The sequence below is a fragment of the Pseudonaja textilis genome, chromosome 2 (genome assembly GCF_049901715.1).
Source record: "Pseudonaja textilis isolate UNSWEBS1 chromosome 2, rPseTex1.2, whole genome shotgun sequence".
NCBI classification, from domain to species: domain Eukaryota; kingdom Metazoa; phylum Chordata; class Lepidosauria; order Squamata; family Elapidae; genus Pseudonaja; species Pseudonaja textilis.
Window position 1 is genome coordinate 149,676,689 of NC_141991.1, and position 22,306 is coordinate 149,698,994.

Here is a 22,306-nt window from a genome sequence, read left to right on the forward strand (position 1 = left end):
GGGGAAAGGAGTGACATGGCCCCCTGTTGCATTACATGTTGCGGGCGTGGCGGGGGGCGAGAAATAGCTGCATGAAAGCTTGGGGTGGGGAGGAAGCAGGGAACCCGCAAATCAAGACAATCCTGTTAAACCTGGATATTCACTTCCGTGTTATTTATGCAAGTGTCCTGTAAGCCAGAACGGTATTGTGATTCCTATATTACGGAAAGAGAAAATCGGAGTTTCCATTGAAGAATTAGGGGTAATGTAGTTCTTGTCCCGATAAGCTGTCAATACAAACGGAATTCGGTGGGCCTTTTCCTGTTTAACATTAATGTGGGCTGACCCACAAGGACAAAAATGCCATACATAGGTAGCAAGGCGATTCCTATTAAATGCTAATTTGTTATTTTTAAATTTATAGTTGTACAATTTATTCTACAGTTTTTAGCATAGACTGTTTAAGGGGAATAAGAGGTTGGAAAGATGGTCTCATAGAAACAGGTTTCCTGGAAAGTCTTTCTGGAATCTATTTGTAAGGATGGTAGGGACATTGAGTTTGGTGATGTATATTGACAGTGATCCTCTTCCAGAGCAAAACCAAGAAAAGAAATCTAAAGGAGAACATTCTGAAATAAAGGACTGTCTTTTATAGTAAAGGACATATTATGATTTATTACACAGTGTTCATAAGTGTTAAAATTGATACTCTACACAGGTCAGATCAGATATTCTTATAAATAAACTTGCATGGATTTCAACAGCATTTAGACAAAAAATGTGGGAGATATTGGGGTGTGGTGGCAAGAAGCAGGTGCTTCTTGATTTAAAACATGTTACAATCATTATAGATGGCAACATCTAGGCATGCTTGGTTGTTTCTGAAAAAGCTAAGAAAGTTGTACTTGGTCAGTACTAGGATGGGATAACATCAGGAACTATGATCTCTAAACTGAGATAAGAAAATTGGAAGAGAGGAATGGCAAAACACTTCTGTGCTGTTGCCAAGAAAGCTGCATGGATCTGTCTATTTACAGCACGAATTGGAAGTTAGACTCAGCTCAAAGCAGTCTTGATACTTCATTTTACAAGGTATTAACTTAAATGTCTCCTGCTCTATGAAGCCTATGTGGAGAAGGAAGTGAGGGCTGACAAGAGAAAGGGAGATGAGATGGATGATGGGAACGTGAGAAATTGAGACGAGCTTACGGAAGGCTTTCTAAATATCCTTAGATCCATCTGTCCAATGATAACTTGCACTTACTGAGGGCATAGTAAAGGAAAATGAAGAAGAACAGGAAGCCACCACTTCCACCACCTTCACGAGGAGGCAAGGGGACTACTGCAGCCAGACAAGTGAGTCATTATACATTTCTTCTAACCTTTGGCATGAGGAATCTTTAGGAAGGCCCTGACAGTTGCTTCTGTTACCATCCCTGGGACTCTGGTGATGGTGGGGAGCTTTTACAATGGCTGTGTTGAGCTGATGTAAGGATGGATTCTGCCTATGGTCATGGTTTTTTTGTTTTACTTTGATTGTGGATGGTTGTTATACATTTGTATATTAGTTTTTATTGGATTGGGGTTTTTTTACCTGTTGTAAGTTGCCCAGAGTTGCTTAGATGAGATGGGAAGACATACAAATTGAATAAATAATAATTCCAAAACATCTGGAGCAGCATTTGAACACCATTGGCACTGACAAAATCACCATCAGTCAATTGCAGAAGGCTGCTTTATATCCTGTAACAATACATGTAATATTATTGAAAAACAATATGCGCTTATCCCTGGTCCTTGGGAAGGACTCAATTGGTGAACAAAAGTGCCAAGTTCAAGTTAAGCATCTGGCTGACTGTGCAGCCTGCCTTAATATCTTTTCCAAATCCCTGAAGTCCTATTTTTGTTGCCTATCGGTCAAACCTCTCTCAGGAAACTGTATAGCAATAAGACAGGAAATACTGAAGTGCTCATCATTGTATCATGACTCTTGAAAAAGTGATCTAGTATTGCCTTTAATTGTCCATCAGGAATCCAAGTATTGGATCCTGTTGTTCCTTGTACAGGAAGAGATGGCATATTTTATAAAATCTCATCCATGTCAAACAAGAGTCCTAAATTCCTATTCCTAACACAGTGTGACTCTATTGATTCATTAATTACAGCTTTAAGCCATTATGATTAGGCTGCAACAGAGGGGTCAATGATTTTGACAAGAACACAAAAAATAAAGCTTAAATCCCAACTATGCTTGAGGTTAGTTAAAAGGCCACCGCAATACAGTGCTTCTTTTTCTTAGGTCCTGAAAAGTTCTTGAAAAAGATCTTATCCAATGACATAAATATATTGATGCTGCTATTAAATGCCATGGGCGTTTTAATTTAGAGCAGACCTGCATAAGTTGTAAATGGAAAGGGCTGTATTGATAAATTAAAAATTATCACAGGCCACATAGGAAGAGCTTGTGCTCTGATCATCTGTTCAGCAGCTACCAGGGTGGTGGCAGTGATTGAACTGGTGATGTCAGTAAGGTCTGGAGGCATTGGAGACATTCAGCAGCAAAAGGTATGGGTGGCCCCAATGACTGCCTTTATTATTACAAAAAAACAAAACTTTTGTTGGGACAGTTTTTCACCCAACTTCCCCACATGAACACCTGCAATGTTATACATATAAACAATAACTTCAAAGTTTTCATTAAGCCCATCTTTCTTTTTGTACAGCACCCAGCTTTATTTAACAAAACTTTAGTAAGATATTTGCTCTGTCACAAAGATGTTAGTTATTTTAGAGATCCTATTCCAGACCAAGCCATTTTGTTCCCAAAGAAGCCAACTAAGTGCGAGATAGAAGGATTGCATATGCTCTTTAGCAACTGGTACTTCCTATAGCAGATATATTAAGCATAATGATTAATATTGACAGTTTTATTAATGAATTGATCTTTTTTAAAAATTGGCTACTGATAAGGCTACATTTTAGGATAATGAATTCCACAGTTTAATTGTGTTCTGGATAACAAATTACTTCCTTTTATATGTCCTCAATCTCCTTCCCTTCAAATATGTATTAATATTACCTTATAATAACATTAGCACCATTAAAATTTATCTATGAAGCAAGCTCTAACTTGGTTAAGAAAGTGGCTTCTGTACTTTACATAGCTGAATCCTATTATACAGATGGGTTTGCTGTTGGATTTCTCTCCTGAAAACATGATGGCTAGCAATAGAGAGGAGGATCAAGAACTGGAAGCTGAATTCCTGGCCATTGTTGGAAACCAACCAGACCCCAACCAGAAGCCAAGTGGAAAGAGTAAGTGGACTCTAGGGTTTTTATAGGGTTGTTGTGACTTAAAAGTAGTGATTTATGATATATATTTATGATATGTGCAGTTGTTTTTTAATTACTGCTGCTTTCTTTCATCTTTCTGGAATTTTATTATTGGTATTTTTGTGCTGGTCTCTTCCAAACCAGCTCTAGGTGGCCTACAACAGAAATAAAGATCGGAATAGTAATTCATAAAAGAAAAGCTAACATCCATCAAATAGTGTCCTTCAGAGACATGTTTTCACTTTTTTTCAGAAACTCAGTTGGAAGAAGAGGGTTTTACATGCAGGGATAATCTATTACTTGGGAAAGACACCACTGCTGAGAAAGATGGAATGGACCTTGTTCATATTTTTGTGGTCTCAGTACTTCTATTCAGATACAATATTGAGGAATACAATAATCCAATCATGAATTAAGATGAAGTCAGGACTACTTGAGTGCTACAGATGCGGCATAGTGATTGCTGAGAGAAAATCTTCCATCTATGGATTTTATATACATTGGCTTCCAGGTCGAGAAGGAGGGAGGGGGAGAGAGAGAGAGAGATCCAGCATTGTCATGATTCTTGCTCACATGAAATCCAATATACAGTATATGCAGAAGTTTCTCCCATATATATGTGTGTGTGATATTCTAAGGAAGCTAATGTCGTTTGAGCAACACTGGTGGGATTATAGAGTACTCACATGGTGAATTCAGCCTACGTTTGATGTCTGACCAAAGGGACCACAATAGCAGTTCTTACATATAAATTGAAGTAAAGCTATGAATATTTGATACTAAAGCAAATAGATTTGTGGCCTGTCTTGGGTACTTGATGAAAGATCTATCTTTAGTTTTGCACATTTCAAACAAGTACAATCATCTCTTTAGAGCTCTTATTTTAAGCTTATCATCTTGTGCATCACAGCTGTGTGATTATGTATTTATCCAGTTTAACCCTCTGCTGTATTTATGCAAGTTGTAAGTAATACAATCTTGAGCTGATTTCATGGCACACGAGAGTGACTGCTGGTTGATGCTTCTACTTTTTCTTTCTTAGCTCCTTTGCCAATGGAAGCTATTGAAAAAATGGCTGCGCTCTGCATGAAGGACCTTGATGAAGAGGATGGGGTAGAAGAGGAAGATTTAGAAGATGATGATGAACTAATGGTAACAATACCCAGTCACTATGAAACATACTGCACTATGTTAGAGTTAGAAATGAAAGAAATGTAGTTTGGAACAGGATTTCATAACACCTAGGTGCTATGTTATATTGTTAAGAAGCATACTCTGTTAGAGGTAAAAACAAAAATTCTCTTTTTTAAATTTCATATATAGCTTTAACAATATATTCCCCTGATTTGCAGGCTGAACTAACAGAGGTACTTGAAGAAGATGGTAATGCCCCAGATGTTCTGGTACCCGCTGCTACTAAGGTGCATATTTTCATATCAACTTGGCTTTGTTGTTCTTACTTACTTTTAAGTTGCAACTTCAAAAAAATTGTCCCGAAAGGTACTTTTTCTAAAAGGCAACTAGACTTTCTTGTGGGTTTTTTCTTCTCCTTTGAAAATGTTTCACTTCTCATCCAAATAGCTTCTTCAGTTCTAATTAATGAAGCTTGTTGGATGAGAAGTGAAATATTTTCACAGGGACCCCCCCCCCCCTTTCATCATGCCATTTCGATACTGGGCCCTGAACTGAATCCTGACTGAAAAAAGTTCCAATAGTTGCTTCTCCCAGGCCCTATGTAACAGCAACGGGACCATCTTCTCGACAGTTTTACCTCAAAAGGAGAGATTGGGAATTGGATAAAAAATGTGTAGCACAATTAGATCTAATGATGCACTCCTGAGGAAGGGGGATACAATACAGGTAGTTCTCGACTTACAACCATTCATTCAATAACCATACAGAATTATGATGGCACTGAAGAAATGGTGGAGTGCCAGCTATTCCAACATTTCTCTGGTCATATGATTGCAACCTGGGCACTTGTCAAGCAGTTCACACTCACATATCTTTGCAATGCTTGCTGTGCCTTTCTTATACTCTTCTTGCACTCTTCCCATCCCTTGTCACTCTCATGCAGCCTCCCTACCCTTGCAGCCTCCCTTACCCTCACCACATCTTGCTTGCACCCTTGCACATCCCTGCACACCCTCCCTATGCTATTCATGCACCGCATTGTGCCCTCTCCCATCCAGCAGCCGCCACTTGCCTGCCCGCCTACCTGCTTGAAAGTCACCGTGGGTTTGCAATTTCCTGCCAGCACCACCACTGATTTGGTTCTGGGAAGCTGACAGGAACTTGCCTCACTTAATTACCAGGGGATCTGGTTAACAATGACAATGACAGGGACTGTCATCACTAAGTAATGCACTCACATTTACATCCACATCACTAATACATGGAAATTCCAGTGCCAGTTGCCAGCATAAGTCAAGGACTACCTGTATTGCTTCTTTCAAGGCTCATGGAACCATTCTTCTCCCAAGGAAATGGATTCTATTTTATGGATCCAATGCCAATAAAAGTGGATGAATTAGCACCTGAGAGGCCTGTTTACTCAAGAATAACAGGATCAAATTTTTCCCAACTAATCAAGCTGACACTGCTCTGTCTGCCCACAATCACACACCTAACACACACACACCACAATTCCTAGAACTCCTACTTCCAAGCTTCCCAATCAACCCATTACCCCTCCAGATACCGTCTTAAATGCGCTTATGCAGCAATCTTAAGAGCAGCCCTATAAAATCCATAGTCATAAATTTTGCTCTAGCTTTTTTCCTCATGTCTACGGAATGTATGTAACAAAACCCAGTCACAATAAATCACATGTCCTAAGGCAAAGAATATAACAATAATTTGAATTAAGGCAATAAGGATCCTGGAAGTAAAAAGCTCATCTAAAAGCTCAATCTGAAGGCATGTTTGAGCAGTGGTTCTGCAGATTTCTGTGTGGACATAAACTCGAAAGGAAGAATAGCATTTCTTTTTGCAAGAGTATACAGTTTTGATTCCAACTTAGTAGCCTGTCCCCCACCTTTTTTTTGCAAGGAATATGATTTTCCTTCTCTTTCATATTGCTGTTTATGATTTATTGCTGGAGGGGGAAGAACATGAGCATATGAACATATCCTGGGACTCCTGGGTTTGGCCTCAGATGTACACTATACTACCAAGTAACTCTTCTGCAGTTGAACTAATGTTGGCTTTCCGTAAGAAGTAAGGATTGGTGTTGTGCTTTGCCAGGAACAAGGTGCTCCTGCTGCTTCCAGCACATCTGAATCTATTTTGCTGGAAAGACTGGCTATGTACAAGGTTGCAGTTGCCAATGCAAAACAAGCTGGGGAAAATTCCAAAATGCGTCGCTATGAAAGAGGCCTCAAAGTAAGTCATCGAATATTTGCTGGGATAAATGTATTAGATCTTTAGTGTGTCTTAATAACATTAATAGAAAGCTTGTGCTGGGAAGGAATTTCATGCCTAATGCTTTCCGCTGTGAAAGTATTTCCACTGGAAGCCATCACTAATCATAGTAATTTTGTGTTTCGTTGCCTAGTAGTACAAGTAACTCTATTTTTTAGTGCTAGCTGTGAGAGTGGCACATGAATGTCAGTTCTGTATAGGATACTAGAGTATAGTACTGATATGGTTAGCCATTGGGATCTTACCTGATTTAAGAATTAAAACCTTTACAGATCTTGTCAAGATGCAGAAGTTATGGAAAGACTTGGGTAATGTTTATAATAGTTTTGGAGATTCTAACAAAGCTATAAGTAGATGGGGCCAGAGGGAGGAAACCTAAGATAAAGACGGAACTTTGACAGATATGGAAAGTGTCATTTGAGCAGCTGATAAATGACATGAGATACGCTTTTTTTTCTAAATTCAGTGATAGATAACCATTGTTTCCCATGAAGATTTTATAATGCTCCGGTCTTATCTGTCTTGAAGATCCTTTTGGAATGAGTAAAAGATGTGATTTTTACAAACCATGTCCTTTTACTGGTGGCATACTTAATTTATGGATGAACCTGCAAGGTGCTGTTATCATATGAAGTCTTTTTTCCCAGACTCTAGAAAACCTATTGACTTCTGTAAGGAAAGGCAAAAAGATAGATGAAGATGAGATTCCTCCACCAGTAGCTACAGGAAAGAGTAGCAATGTCCCACAGACCGCTTCTTTGGAGACCACTCCAACTTCACAAGCCTCCACACCAGAAGAAAGTGAAGTGTTAACCAACCACTTTACTCCAGAGCCACCAGCTGCAGCTCTTGAACAATCACCATCTAAATCATCCCCTGGGTCACAGCTGCCTCCCAAAGTTCCACCACCAAAACTTCCAAAGCCAAAGATTTCTCCAACAACTCGTCCACCACTTAATTCCTCAGAAACACCACTGGAAACATCTGCCCCAACAGTATCTTCCCTCTCATCAGGTTAGTACTGAACAATATGACCCAGCTTAAGGTGACCAAGACAGGAAAGGTGTGATTTGTATTAAGAAATATGATTTTCTGCAGAGCAAACAGAGTCTAAAGCTCAGTTTAGCATTGATTCTGGATCAAGTACTGTTTTTAAGGAGTCAAGTATAAGGTAGTTCAAAGGATTAACTAAAATGCCACAAGAAACTGGCAAGCTTTCTAGCTCTCCAAAATCTCTATCATCTGAATCAGCCCAAAAGCTGGGAAATGAGGAAAAGCAGTAGAGAAATCTGTCAATTTTACCGGGTATCATGACTATGAGGTCTGTATGTCAACTCAGCCATGTAGCAAAGAAAGAAATGCAGCTATGACACTTCAGCAGATTCTCCAGGTTGGAAATTCCAGACTGACACAATGAGTTATAGAGAAGAGCTTTTTAATAGGTCCAGGAGAAGGGAGATTTAGGTACAACCCTGTGGATGCTCATTCAGTCACGAAAATAAAATGAAAATAAGTCTGTAAATGAAAATTAGAATAAAGAATAATTACAGTGAGATATTTTGCAGGACTTAGAGACCTCAGGGGATTAATATCTATATTAGCTAAGTACTTGTAATAAGTATATAGGAGCTCTCTATTTATCTTATGTCTAACTGTATTACTTTACTTTTGGACCATTATTCATATTAGGATCTTTTTTGTTAATGTTCAGCACCTTAATGTCTGAGATTTGGATTTGATTTAATCTTCCTTGCATCATTTTGAATTGCCCGGAACCTAATTTAGCATTAATTTTGTGTATAGCTAAGATTCTTCAGTTAGTTTCATCAGAGTAAGTGTAGCCAAGACACAACATGCTTTTTGTTCATTGACTAGGTCTGATAGCAGCAGCTGAAAGGATTAAAAAGGATAGAATCAAAGCAAGCTTTATTTCTGTTCTTCTCAGATCCCATGCATTTGATGTCTCGTGTTTGATAGAAACCACTTAAAAAAAATCTGTTGCCAATCCTAAACCTTTGAAGTTGGGCCATGAATAAATCACAGTAAAACCTTGTGCTAATATTTTCTTTTGGGAGTGCATAGCCTTAGCAGAACCACCAAGATCTAAAGAATAGCTTACGTACTCGTGGTGTTTTTTAAGCCACTATTCCTCATGGTAAGTTGCTTTTGAAACAGAGATTATTTTTAAAAAGCATTTGACATATTTCATGATGGCCTGCCAATCAAATCGGGTGGGAGTAGAGCATACAATTCTTGGAACAAATCAGTGAGGGTCTCTTACTCCCAGTTCATCAGATCACTTTGATAGAGAAAGGAGCGTTGTGATCAGCCATTAGTTTCTGATACGTTAGAACTTTATTTTATGCAGCTTTTCCTACACCAAGTATAAATTTGTGTGCCGCAATGTAAATAGAATTTAATTTTAATCTTCCCTGCATGCTTTATTAATTTAAAGATGGAAAATTCTATGAAGGTTTTTATAGTTTATTAAACATTATAGCTAAATGGATACAAACTAATGAGGACTACAAAAAAATAAATGAATATAGAGAAACAATAGCGCAAAAAAAAAAGAATTGAAAATAAAAAAATAAGAAAATAGGAAAGAGAAGAAATATCTAAAGAAATGACTTCCTCCATACAATCAGGATAAACAATTTTAACAACTTATCACCTTCTGTAAAAATACAACAAACAATCTCATCTCTTATCTATAAATAAATCCTTAAAACCTTGTCATTCAGTCCTAGACAGCAGAAGTGCATTAAGGAAAATTTTATGAAGTTACCTACAATCATGGACCTTGTATAACCTAAAATTCAACAGATATTAATTCACCCTTTTTTGGCCAGAGGAGTTAGATGCTCCTTCATTTGGGGCAAACCGAGGTCATGTCCGTGTGGCTCTGGTTGGGCCCCATACATTCTGCTCCCTCCTTCCCCATCTTTTAGTTGTAATCTATATTTTTATTGTGATTAGATATAATACTTTTATGATTATTGCTTTTAATGTAAGCCACCCAGAGTTGCTTTGCAACAAGATGGGTGGCAAACAGATTTAATAAACAAGCTGCAAGGCCGAGAAAGACCAGCTTGCCTGCTGTGCTTTCCCAAGGTCTCTGCCACTGACGCTCACGGTTACATTTCATGCAGAGTGGTGAGCTTGGGTTGGACTCCTACTGAACCATAATTCAGGAGCCTGGAGTTTTGTAACACCAAAATTAGTAACAGTTTGCCTTCTGTGCAGGTTTGTTGAGTACAATGCATGCACATAGGTGCACCTTAGATGGGTACATAGATCGTGACAGCTTCCTTCTTTGCTCTTAGATACTCCGAACTCCAGCACTCAAGCTGTCCTGCAAGCCAGAGTACGGGAATATAAATTGGCTGCCCTGCATTCTAAGCAAGAAGGTGACATTGAAATGGCCACCAAATATTACCGCCTGGCAAAGGTAGGTGTGGTTTCACAGTAAAGTAACTGTGACTTTTTTAAAAAAAAGAAAAAAAAATCCTCACTGGGAAAATTAGCAAGAAAGAAAACGTTTCCATTCTTTTTCCTGCCTGCCCTCAAGACTCTTGTTATACCCAGTGAATGAGACTATTATGTGGCTTGCTTGGCATAACTTGGGAACGCAGCTGCTATATTTTGTAATCCATGTGTGAACTTGACGAATAAAGTATAATTTAGGGAAAGATATAAACCAGACCAATATATGGAGCAGGCACAAAAGCTAGAATCCGTATAGGTTGGGTTTTGCTCTATATTCTAGGATGGCTCACATTCAAGTACTGTATATCATTTGATTCTGATGTGAGTCATTTACGGCTCATATCAGTAAAATTAGGAGAATGCCTTTGCCTGAATTGTCCAGTTTTTATGGCAATCATGCAAAAGCAGCCATTCAGATAAAAGCTTATGTAGTATTTTCGCTTAGGGAAAATCTGTATCTCCTGTCACTGTACCTGTATGTTCTGACCAATGCTTCCTGAGACATTAATCACATGCTGTTTCCAAAAACATTTTTTTTTAAAAAAATTTCAACGGCTGTGAATTATATGCATTCACAGCCCGTAATGGGTCCCAAACAGTTTATGAATAGTCCAACAGAAGTCTGCCACAGTCTTTCAGAATAAGGCTGATAAGCACCCACCTTTATCTCCCTTGAAATGCTGCCAACGACTAAATTGCCAATTAGCTGTACAAGCCCAAACAGACCACAAAGTCAAAATAGAGCTTCAGCTTTTAAACCGACCAGAACAAAGAAAGTTGCTTCCTGCAACAGCTCATGTCCCTTTGCTCCTCCTTTATGTCTTATGATGATTGGAGGAGCCAATCATCTCCAAGCCTTACTCCCGAGTTGCCCCTTTTGTCTTAGCTGTTCTTGCCTTCTGGCAGCTCTGTGCAAGTGCACACTGGGAACAGGCTCCCCCTGTTTCTCTGCCTCGCTGAAGTCAGATTCTGGAGGCTCCAGAGTCGGTACATAACTCTCAGATGACCCTGGCCCCATCTCTGTGTTAGATGGAGATCCCTCATCAGAGCCCTCCCCAGACTCCAGGACTGGCCCATGTTTTTCCCCACTGTCCAAGTCCACAGGCTCCACAGCTCCACAGGCTACCACCGGACCACAACACTGTAATTCTTCTTTCATATCCTCCCCTTTGGAAAAGAGAGATCTGTTCAGATAAAAGAGATAATAAATGTGGCATATTTCTGCTTCATACCTCCAGTAAAAACTACTTGATGGGGATGTGAAGTAACAGCTGTATTTCCTCTCTTGCTTGGCAACTTCTCTGATTTATCCCTCTTATGAAGCGTTTTGCAGAATTCAGACTATAGGTTTCATGCTTTTTTCATCTAAAATTCAACCATGAAGTTTAATTGCTCAGTCACAGTAATTTTTTTACCTGAAAGTGTACGGGTAATCCTCGACTTACCAATTGAGACTAGAATTTCCTTCATAAATTTGGGGCGATTGTAAAGTGACTTACCATGTGATCAGATGTGGTTTTATTTTATTTTAATTTAATTTTTTTGCTGGAAACCAGTATAAAAGGATGCAGAGTGTAATTTACCTGACCCAAATTGCAATTATGTGGCCATAGGTGGTGGTGCAGTGGCATACATGGAAGTGCAGGTCATAAAGCACTTTTTCTAAGGCCATCATAACTTGTCATTGTTGTTAAATGAGCTGTAAGTTGAGGACGGTGTATATAGAAGAACAAACACTTGCCTGTATTCATGTTTTTCAGAGTTTTGAGCCTATTTTAGACTCTCTTGGTAAAGGAGAAGCTGTGGATCTCAGCAATCTGCCACCACCTCCAGGTGAGAATGGAGAATAGGGTGTATTTGTCTGAGGCATTATCTTTGTTGAGAATTTAATTATACAGATCATGCATCAGCAAGTCAAATCAGATGGCAGTGAAGATAGTAAGTCTTGTTTCTTTTAGAGTTTCACTGTCAAATGCCTGCATTGAAACATGAAACACCAATCAGATTACTAGATGAAAGTAAGTGGAAGCTTATTGATTTGTTCCTTGACCCAAAGTATGGAATAATGCCCAAACAAGGTATCAGTCAAGGTATCATAAAAGCTAAGCATTCTAAAGCTGGAACACAGACCTTTACCAAAAATAATCCTGGAGTGACAAATGCTTTTCATCTAGGTATAGGTAAGGGAGTTGATATAGCTCTTAATTTCTCAGCAGTCTTCAGAACATCAAGTATTTTCAGTAGAATTCAGTAGGCTTGCCTTGGCTTAGGATGTGTTCCTGATTTATACAAAGGTATTGCGAAACACTAAGGCATGTAGAATTGCAATAGTCTGCAGGGCAGGTGTTTGGGACTTGTAAAGAAAAGGGGAATGTCTAATAGAATGTTATTCTTCTGTGTGGCTTCTGTGTGGTCCCAGCCACGGTCAATGAAAGAAGGACAGTTTTAATTTTGCAGTCTGTCTTAGCCTGATACCAACTCTTATGTCATCATTTCAGGTTTTTATAAAAGGGAGTATTTGTTGCTCAGAGTCGACAGGAGAGGTTCTTGGTGCTCTCTGAGATTGCTTGTTTTCTTGCAGATGTTTCATTGCCCAAACCTCAGACCAACAATCAAGTAAACAATACCCCAATCAAGAAACTGCCAAAGAAGCCAACAGCAAACAGCCCAACCAAAGAATCTCTAAAACTATCCCCCCACCCCCACAAACACTGACAGGCAAGCCACTAGAATAGAAACGGACAGCAAACAGCACTCCTTACTAGCACTGATGATGTTACCTAGTTTGCAAGAAAACGAGCAAGCTCAGAGAACACTAAGGAGCCCTCATTTCAGTTTCTTGCTAAGAATCCAAACTCTGCTTTTGTTTCTAACTTTGGCAGATATAAATGAAACTGACTCTAATCTTGAACTGTTTGGTTAGGAATGTAATTTTAGGGAGATGTTGTGGTAGAAGTGGGTATTAAAGGTATATGGATGTCACTTTGTAGTGCTTGCTTAGTGGTGAGAACTGAGAATTCTCTTACAGCTGGAGAAAGATGATGGAATCCTCAAGATTCATGTTCAGCTCAGAACTTTTATTTATCTGCGGCATTTATGTCTTGACTTATTTGAATGATCTAAAGTCATTACATGGTTTGTAATAAAGCGAATTCAGAAATTCCACCCAAGGGCAGTGTCAGCCTTCAAGAATCCTTCTTCTGCTTGTCAAGCAGCTGCATTGGAACAGAAAGCTTTGATAATGTATATTTGAATTGATCAGTATGCTTTGAGTGCCTGAGTTAGGATGCGCTGGGAGGAAGAGGTAAATTAGGGGCTGGGGTGAATTGTAATCAAGAATCACAGGAGGGAGGGGCTGTTTCCCAAACGGCAGAGAGTCAGTGGAGCTTAGAATATCTGGTGGACAGGAAGAGAGCAAGGATGGACCCTACCTAGTAATTCACAGAGTATACCTACAGTTATTGAAGGTAATTGCTTTAGTCCGGCAAGATTCCTGTGTGTAGGTGAACAACAGTAAAAAAGCTATTCAGAAGTAACTCCACATATTGTTCTTCTTCGTTCTTTGAGCCTGACAGAGGCAGGTGATATAACTGCATCTTCCCTCCTGTGTTGAAATGCAGATTCTTTTATTAATTAGCTTTTTAACTTACTTTAGTTGGTTATCTGATTTCCATAGATCAGTTACCCAAGGAGATGTTATCTTCACGTCTACAACAGACTCCGGTGGCAACAGCAACACCACTTGCTCAAGCAGTAAATCATCCAGCCCAAGGAGTCTCAAGGACAGCAGGTGGGAATTCCAAAATACTTCCATTTTTTCCTCTGTTTCTTGATAATAATGCTTCTTTCTTTATTATTTCAATTTATATGACTGTCCCATTTCAGATTCATTTAGGTATCTAACAATAATTTAAAATACCATGAAACAACAAATTACAATAGAAATATACATAATCAACAGCCAAAGTAACAACCAAAACAATCAGCAGCAAATCAACATAACAATTGCATGGACTCTGCCACACAGCTGAATCCCTCAGCTTACTGAGACAACCATGTCTTTAAGGCTGCACAGAAAGCCAGCAGGGTCAGGACCAACTTAAACTCAGGGAGGAAGGGGATGTTGACCCAAAGGGTGGCCACCACAAGAAAAAGGCGCTCTTCCTGGGTCCCACCATATGGCACTTCCTAATAAATGAGATTGGGACTATGCCTTTTCTGCCATATCTGATAAGCAGTGAGGTGGTCCCTCAAATAACTTAGCTGTGTGCCATAAAGAGCTTTATAGGTCTAGCAGCTAGCTAGTCCAATAAGATAAGAGACTGGCCATGTTTTCTCAGAACTCTCTGTCACCCCAACCCGCACCACAGAGTTCTTGTGGTACACCTTTAATCCCCCAGAAAACGCTTCCTCCCACAACCCATACTAGCTAGGCCCCAAGTTAGTGGGTCCCTACGCAATGTTCTTTTACATAGAGAATTTCCAGTTCAATTTGACGTATGTACTGGGATATGTACTGCTGCTGCTTTTTCCTTCTGTGGTTAGCATGGTGACTTTCCTACAAAAAGACATCTTGCTTCAGGGTACAGTCTGGACCTCTCGGATCTGATGTCTCAAATCCAGTTCTTCCAGAATTAATATATCTCAAAGAAGAGAGTATTGGGTTTCTCATTCAAACAATGAGGAAATGGAAAACAAACAGAGAAAGTTCAAGGAGCCAAATTCATAGCTATCTAGCTTGATTTACCTGTGAAAAGAGCTGAAAACTTTCAAAGTCTATTTTATTCTGTTCCCTCTCCAGCAGTGTCCCATCACTGAACAACTATTTTTTATGAGAGATATGATTATTTAATTAAAGCTTCCTTTGGGTCCCTATGAATAATAAGTAAGGTAAATTTGTGCTTTTAATATTTAGAAAATATTGCTTCTAGGGAGGTACACTGGGTCATGTGACCTTCCACTCTTCAGTCTGAAATGACCCCTCTTGGGTTTAGTACCTAGCAATCTACAGACCAGTTGCTCTAACATCTGTAGTTATGAAAATCTTTGAAAGGCTTGTGTTGTCCCACCTGAAAACCATCACGGATCCACTGTTAGATCCCATGCAGTTTGCATACCAAGCAAATAGATCAACAGATGATGCTGTTAATGTGGCTCTGCATTACATCCTACAACACCTTGAATCTCCAAATACCTACGCAAGGGTCCTCTTTGTAGACTTCAGGTCAGCATTCAATACCATCATTCCAGACACTCTTCTAAGTAAATTAAAACAATTAGCGGTACCTGAACACACTTGTAAGTGGATCATAAGCTTCCTAACAGACAGGAAGCAGCAGGTGAAGCTAGGCGGAGTCAAAAAGAGGGCTGTGAAAATATTTACAGACCCCTCACATCCCGGACATAAACTGTTTCAACTCCTTCCCTCAAAACAACACTATAGAGCACTTCACACCAGAACAACTAGACACAAGAACAGTTTTTTCCTGAAAGCCATCACTCTGCTAAACAAATAATTCCATCAACACTGTTCAACTATTGCCAAGTCTGCACTACTATTACTGTTAATCTTCTCATCACTCCTTATCACCCATCCCCTCCTACTTGTGATTGTAGGACTGTAACTTTGTCGCTTGTATCCTTACGATTTATATTGTTTCCTAGTATGATTTGATTTTGATTGTACCCTATGACTATCATTAAGTGTTGTACGTTGTGATTTTTTGATTCTTAACGAATGTACCTTTTCTTTATGTATACTGAGAGCATTTACACCAAGACAAATTCCTTGTGTGTCCAATCACGCTTGGCCAATAAAGTATTCTATTCTATTCTATTCTATTCTATTCTATTCTATTCTATTCTATTCTATTCTATTCTATTCTATTCTATTCTATTCTATTCTATTCTAACCAAGCGCTTGTCTGCATATCTCTCTGGATTCTTGAAGGCCTCAAGCTTTTATAAGATACGTGACAGATCTTTTCTGCCAGCGTGCTATCTAGAATTCTACCTTTGGTTTCCAGAGAGGCCAGCACCCCCTCGAGATATGATGGAGGCCTTGCAGCAGAGGATGGACAGATACAAGGCGGCAGCAGCCCAGGCAAAGAGCAAAGGAGAGGACAGGAAGGCCAGAATGCATGAACGGATTGTGAAGGTAAAGTGGCTGCATATTGTGACTTTGGATGTCCACTTGCTGCACCAAGCCTCCGGGTGTACCTGGGAAGAGCAAGTAGAGCAGAATTTGAAATTCTAGAATATGCTCTGCTTTTTGCTATTGTCTCCCTGTGGAAAGATACGTGTCTATGGAGATTCTCAGTCATCCAGGCCATGGTTGTCCCAAAGGTGCTTTTTTCCTAAGAGGCAACTGGACTTTCTGTTTTTTTCTTTGAAGACGTTTTGCTTCTCATAGATAAGGACATCATCTATCTCCAGTCTACAACACATTCCTTTCAATAGTTCCAAGAAGGCTCTCCACACCAATTTGCACTACTCGGGTGACCCTGAGGACACAGATAAACCTCCAGGAGACCTTAATGACCCGCGTTAAAAGAATGCAAATGTCCACTGTCTGCAAGGAATATAAATCCCCACCATCCAGTCAGAGTTGAAGAAACTTCTTGGATAAGAAGCGAAACGTCTTCAAAGAAAAACCAGAAAGTCCAGTTGCCTTGTAGGGTAAAAAAAAGCACCTTTGGCATCCAGGTGCTATTAATTGCACAGATACTGCAACCTCGCAAGACTCGGGTTTTGCTCAAAGGAGGAACTGGTGGAGACTGAAGCAGCTTGATGCTTTTGTTAATATTCAGTATCTAAGATCAATATATAATGTTACTGTCAAATGTGCCACTTGATTTGCTCTTTAGAAAAATGATCTCTATTGGGCTACTCTCAGAACAGTTAGAGTTTGCTCTCCACTTCTCCTCCTCCCCCATTTCTTCTGCTTTTAACCCTTTATGGAAAAAGGAAGCCTCTAGACTTCTTGAAAGGGGAATTTCAGCCTGAATTCCTTCAGAAGTTCGCCACTGTAGACAGAAAGTTAACAAGACAGGTTTTTGAACAAAGCAATCCATTTATACGTTTTAAAAAGTACACATTCCAGAGGAAATTGCAGAATAACTTCACAATATTCAAGTGACACGGATTAAAAAAAGTCCCAGTGGCAGCTCATCAAAGAGCATTCTACTCTATGGTGCTTGCTTTTGATGTGCAATAGAAAGATTTCAAAATATAACCCCTTGGTATTGTTGTCTTTGACAATGACAGCAAAGCAGGCCAGGCTTTCTAATGAAAACTACTTATAGTGGGACTTCTCCAACAACATACAAGGTGTGTGGGGCTACAAATCCCACTTGTTGTTGCCAGCGTCCTAGGAGTTGTATGGAATATATCAAGAGAGCTGTTATATTCTTCCTTAGCAGTATTGACTGAACAATTCTTTGAGAACATTCTTGATGGTCCTGATGAAGATATAAAATTAATATTATGAGCAGCCATTTAGGCAGAACTGTTATAACAAAGACTATATTCTAAAGGAATTCTGTAGCTTATTGATTTTTTTAAAATTCTCCCAGCAATATCAAGAGGCCATCAAAGCTCATAAAGCAGGGAAACCTGTGGAGTTTGCTGATCTTCCTGTGCCACCAGGTATTTAATTTCCAATTCTTCTAGTTATGTTGTTTGCTTTAGGGTTTTTCTAGACTTTCAGTGTCAGTGTTAGGAAGACATATCCAAGAGTACGGCAGGTACAGTAATGGAGCAGGTTACATCTCTTCCCTCTACAGGTAACCGTGTCCCTTTTGAAAACTCCCCTGCTAACCACTCCAACTTACATTAAAGAGAGTTTTAAACCTTGCCTACTCCTGGTTGCCTGTGCAAGAATCTCTTTATATACAGCATTTGAGAGTTTTATTTTCAGCCTGAATTATGTCAGTTCATTTCAGGTTTTGCTTTGCTTGATTAGACAGATCTGTATTCACATGAGTGCTAATCAAGACTGCTTGGTCTTGCCATTGGCCTCTGTGGGTGGAGACTGCTTTCTGGAACATTTTCAGGAAAGCTTCTTTACCATTCATAATTTTCTGTAAGTAGTCCTTGAGTTACAGCCATTTTTTCAGTGGCTGTTCAAAGTTGTGATGGCACTGAATGGAGAGACTTACCAACAGTCCTCGAAATTCCAGTCATTGCAGCACCCTCATGATCAGGCGAACAAAATGCAACCACCTGGCAACTCGCTTGCACTTATGATCAGTTGCAGCATCCTGCAGTCATGTGATCACTGACCTCTGCCAACTTCCTACAAGCAAAGTCAGTGGACAAGCTGGCAGGGAAGATCACCAGGTACTTGGAAAGGTCTTCACCCCACCACTTGCCTTCCTTTGCTTGCTCGCACTACATCCTCCATCCCCCTTTGCTGGCTCGCACCCGCCAGCACCCTTCTTCCCCGGCCTCCCCGTGTTCACTCCCCTCCCCCTCTCTCTCACACACATTGCACCTTCTTTCCCCAGCTTTCCTGCATTCACAAATGTGCATGCAGTACCCTTCTCAACTCATAGGTAGCTTACCCTCTGTGGCACCCTCACACTTCTTACCTGAGATTCCCTCCGCTTCATAACCCATCTGTCTTGGGGACTACCTGCATTTGGAGAAGTGGTGATTCACAGAACACAATGTTATAATCATAGTTTACAGGTGTCTATGGAGATTCCCAGCCATCCATGTCGTGGTTGTTCCAAAGGTGCTTTTTCAAGAGGCAGCTGGACTTTTTGGTTTTTGTCTGAAGATGTTTCGCTTCTCATCCCAGAAGCTTCTTCAGCTCTGACTGGATGGTGGGGAATGGAAGGATTTATACCCCTTGCATTGTACTGCATGTGCAGCGAGCTATGTGCAGATCTGTACATTGGGGAAACAAAACAACCACTTCATAAACATGCGACACAACACAGAACAAACCCATCAGGACAAGATTCAGAAGTCCATCTGCATTTAAAAGACACAGCTCACTCTTTCGAAGACGGCAAAGTCCACATTTTGGGCAGAGAGGACCACTGGTTTGAAAGAGGGGTCAAAGAGGCCATCTATGTCAAAATTGAGCAGCCCTCTCTCAATAGAGGGGGAGGGATATGACATCAACTATCTCCAGTCTACAACACAACCTTTTCAACAGTTCAAAAAGGCTCCACACCCTTTTGCACTACTCAGGTGGCCCTGAGGACACAAATAAACCTCCAGGTGGCCTCAACAACTTGCTAAAAGAATGCAAATGACCGGCTGTCTGCAATAAGTGTAAATCCTTCCATTCCCCACTATCCAGTCAAGAGCTAAAGAAGCTTCTTGGATGAGAAGCAAAATGTCTTCAAAGAAAAACCAGGAAGTCCAATTGCCTCTTGAAAAAGTACCATTGGGACATAGTTTACAAGGTGGTGATAGAATGTAACATATTATTGCATCCAGCTTATAAGATGCTTAAAGAAGCATCCTCTTGATCTGACGGGAAGAAAAAGGCATGTTTGATAAATGCTGTCCTCTTACAGTGGTATAATGCAAGAACACAAAAAAACTCCCAAATAGGTGATTTTTCTAACTCTGACTTTATCTGTGCCAACCTAGTACCATCCCACAGTGTTGAATTTTCAGTTTTTATTATTTAGCAACTTTAGAGACCTCTCAGAACGACTCTGGCTAACAATAACAATACTAGTTGGAAATGTTGGGAGATGTAATGCAATATATCTGAGTGAGGTCTCAGGTTGGGATTTCTGTGGTTTTTCAAAGCGACCAACTCCAAAAACCTGAAACCCATGTGTACCTCGTTTCTATTCATAACCACAAAAGCTGTGATGCTCTTTTTTAGCACAAAATCTTCAGTTCTGTGGATGGCATCTTGGAAATCTAAGTGTAAGTCTGTGGCACTCTTGAGTAGATCAAACTCCATAGTTTTATTTAAATACATGAAGAGATTGATTCCTTACTAATTAGTGAATGAGTGACTGCCAAGTAACGGAGAATGACACCGAGCACTGGCAACGATGCCATATATAAATTAAATATCATTTCACCTTTAGCTTTCTGTCATCTTTGGCAGGTTTCCCTCCCATCCAAGGAATGGAATCTTTGCCAGGAGATCAGAGTTTGGGAGGGATCCTTGAAACAGCGATGAAACTAGCAAACGAGGATGAAGATGCAGAAGAGACAAACAAGGTTGGACTAAGTACTAGGCAAGATCTTAAATGTTTTCCTCCAACAACGTGTATGTTGTGGTTGACAAAACTGGGTATAAATTGGGAATAGCTGGAAATCCTAATCAGACCAAGTATATACAATATTTCCACCTGTTTGTAACTGTCACCTTCTCTGGGTGGAATTGATTATACCCTGTTTCTCCAACAATACGGCCTCCTCCAATAGGAAGTCCCAGCATGTTTTATAGACATGAAATGAAATTAAGCCCCTCCCCCCAAATTAAGGCCTATATTAAAACATGCAAAATGGGGGGAGATGGTGGGGGCTTGCTGTTAGGAAGTACTTTTGTTGCACACCCGGATATGGTGCTGCCTGTGTTGACCCCGATACTAAGTGCCCCACCAACGCCGAGGTCAACATCCAAGCCGTCGCCGCCCGCCCACCCAAAGATGCAAGGGAGGGGAATTAAGTCACCCCAAAAAAGATGGCCTAGCCATTTTTTCAGGGCTCAAAAAAAAATAAGACCCGGCCTTATTATATGAGAAATACGGTATTGTTTCCCTTTTTATTTTAAATTGTGTAATCAACCCAATCACCTCTTAAATTACCTTCATCAATTGCACATTTTACTGTAAAAAAGCCAAATGTTCTGACCAAGGCTTCCTGAGACAGTAACAATCACACGCTGTTCCCCAAACCCCCCTTTTTTTCTTATTTCAACGGCTGTGAATTATATGTATTCACAGCTCATAATGAGTCCCATACAGTTTATGAATTGTCCAACAGAAGTCTGCCATAGTCTTTCGGGATAAGGCTGATAAGCGCCCACCTTTATCTCCCTTGAAATCCTGCCAACAACTAAATTGCTCATATACCTTTGCTCCTCCTTTATGTCTTATGGGAGGAGCCAGTCATCTCCAAGTCTTACTCCTGAGTCACCTCTTTTGTCTTAACTGTTCTTGCCTTCTGGCAGCTCTGCGCAAGTGCACACTGGGAGCAGGCTCCCCCTGTTCCTCTGCCTTGCTGATGTCAGATTCTGGAGCTCCAGAGTGAGCACATAACTGTCAAGATGGCCCTGGCCCCATCTCATGTCGGATGGAGATCCCTCACCCGAGTCCTCCCCGGACTCCAGAACTGGCCCATATTCCTCCCCACTGTCCGACTCTGCTGCCAGCAGGCCACCGGCGGACCACAGCACCAAAGTGCACCACAAACCAGACCCACGGCAGCCTTTCATGTCTGCTTTGGTTGGCCTTGTTTATCAGGAATGCCAACAGTATGTTGCAGTTCCTGCCACTTTTTGCTAGAAGATTCCAGGAGGAATGGAGCCTCTGTATCGCAGGATGACTTGCAAAGTTGAGGAATTGCTACAGAGAGAAGAGGGTGACAAATGAACTTGCAAGAGACAAAGAAGAAAACATTTCCTCTATCCTACTGTGCAGAGGTGGGAGGAAGTTTAGTCACAATCATGTAAGTTTCTCCTTAGTCAGAGCCAAATGCCATCTTGAATAGAAACATTATGCCACACTGTACTTCTTACTCTGTTGCACAAGTAAAGCAGGATACGGGAAAAGATGTTTCTTCATCTTCCACTTGGGAGTGCTAAGTTGATTTCATAAAGTTTGGCAAGTAAATGTGAGAAGAAGGCAGCTTCACTATGTGTCTGCTAATTTTCACTCTTGCACTTATATTGCACCCTGGGAATTATACAGACAGAATCTTACAGATCTTTAATATTAAACTCTGGGCATGGGGGAAAACGGACATTCCCAAAAGTGAGAAAGCCAGAAAACAGTGGGGAAAAAAGCCTTGCTTTGTTGAATAAGCACTGAGTTAAATTAAAATCATATATATCAGGGCATATAAAATGATTAAAATGATTGTGTTAAAAAATAACAAT

General features: G+C 40.2%; 1 protein-coding gene across 3 annotated transcripts in view; it reads left to right on the forward strand.

Moving 5' to 3' along the window:
• Positions 1–22,306, forward strand: part of CC2D1A (coiled-coil and C2 domain containing 1A) — a 48,689-nt gene that overhangs the window by 399 nt on the left and 25,984 nt on the right. Inside the window, exons 1-13 of one of the 3 annotated variants that reach the window (XM_087925865.1) lie at positions 52–182; positions 1,213–1,335; positions 3,162–3,294; positions 4,355–4,464; positions 4,665–4,733; positions 6,559–6,696; positions 7,383–7,749; positions 10,062–10,186; positions 11,985–12,057; positions 13,901–14,014; positions 16,251–16,381; positions 17,799–17,871; positions 20,309–20,424. In XM_087925865.1, the coding sequence (XP_087781991.1) occupies positions 1,264–1,335; positions 3,162–3,294; positions 4,355–4,464; positions 4,665–4,733; positions 6,559–6,696; positions 7,383–7,749; positions 10,062–10,186; positions 11,985–12,057; positions 13,901–14,014; positions 16,251–16,381; positions 17,799–17,871; positions 20,309–20,424 (1,521 nt within the window). In that variant the 5' untranslated portion in view covers positions 52–182; positions 1,213–1,263. Of the gene's footprint in view, positions 1–51; positions 183–222; positions 242–1,212; positions 1,336–3,161; positions 3,295–4,354; positions 4,465–4,664; positions 4,734–6,558; positions 6,697–7,382; positions 7,750–10,061; positions 10,187–11,984; positions 12,058–13,900; positions 14,015–16,250; positions 16,382–17,798; positions 17,872–20,308; positions 20,425–22,306 lie in introns of those variants that run through there. The other 2 variants (XM_087925866.1, XM_026711289.2) reach the window with 2 other exon arrangements.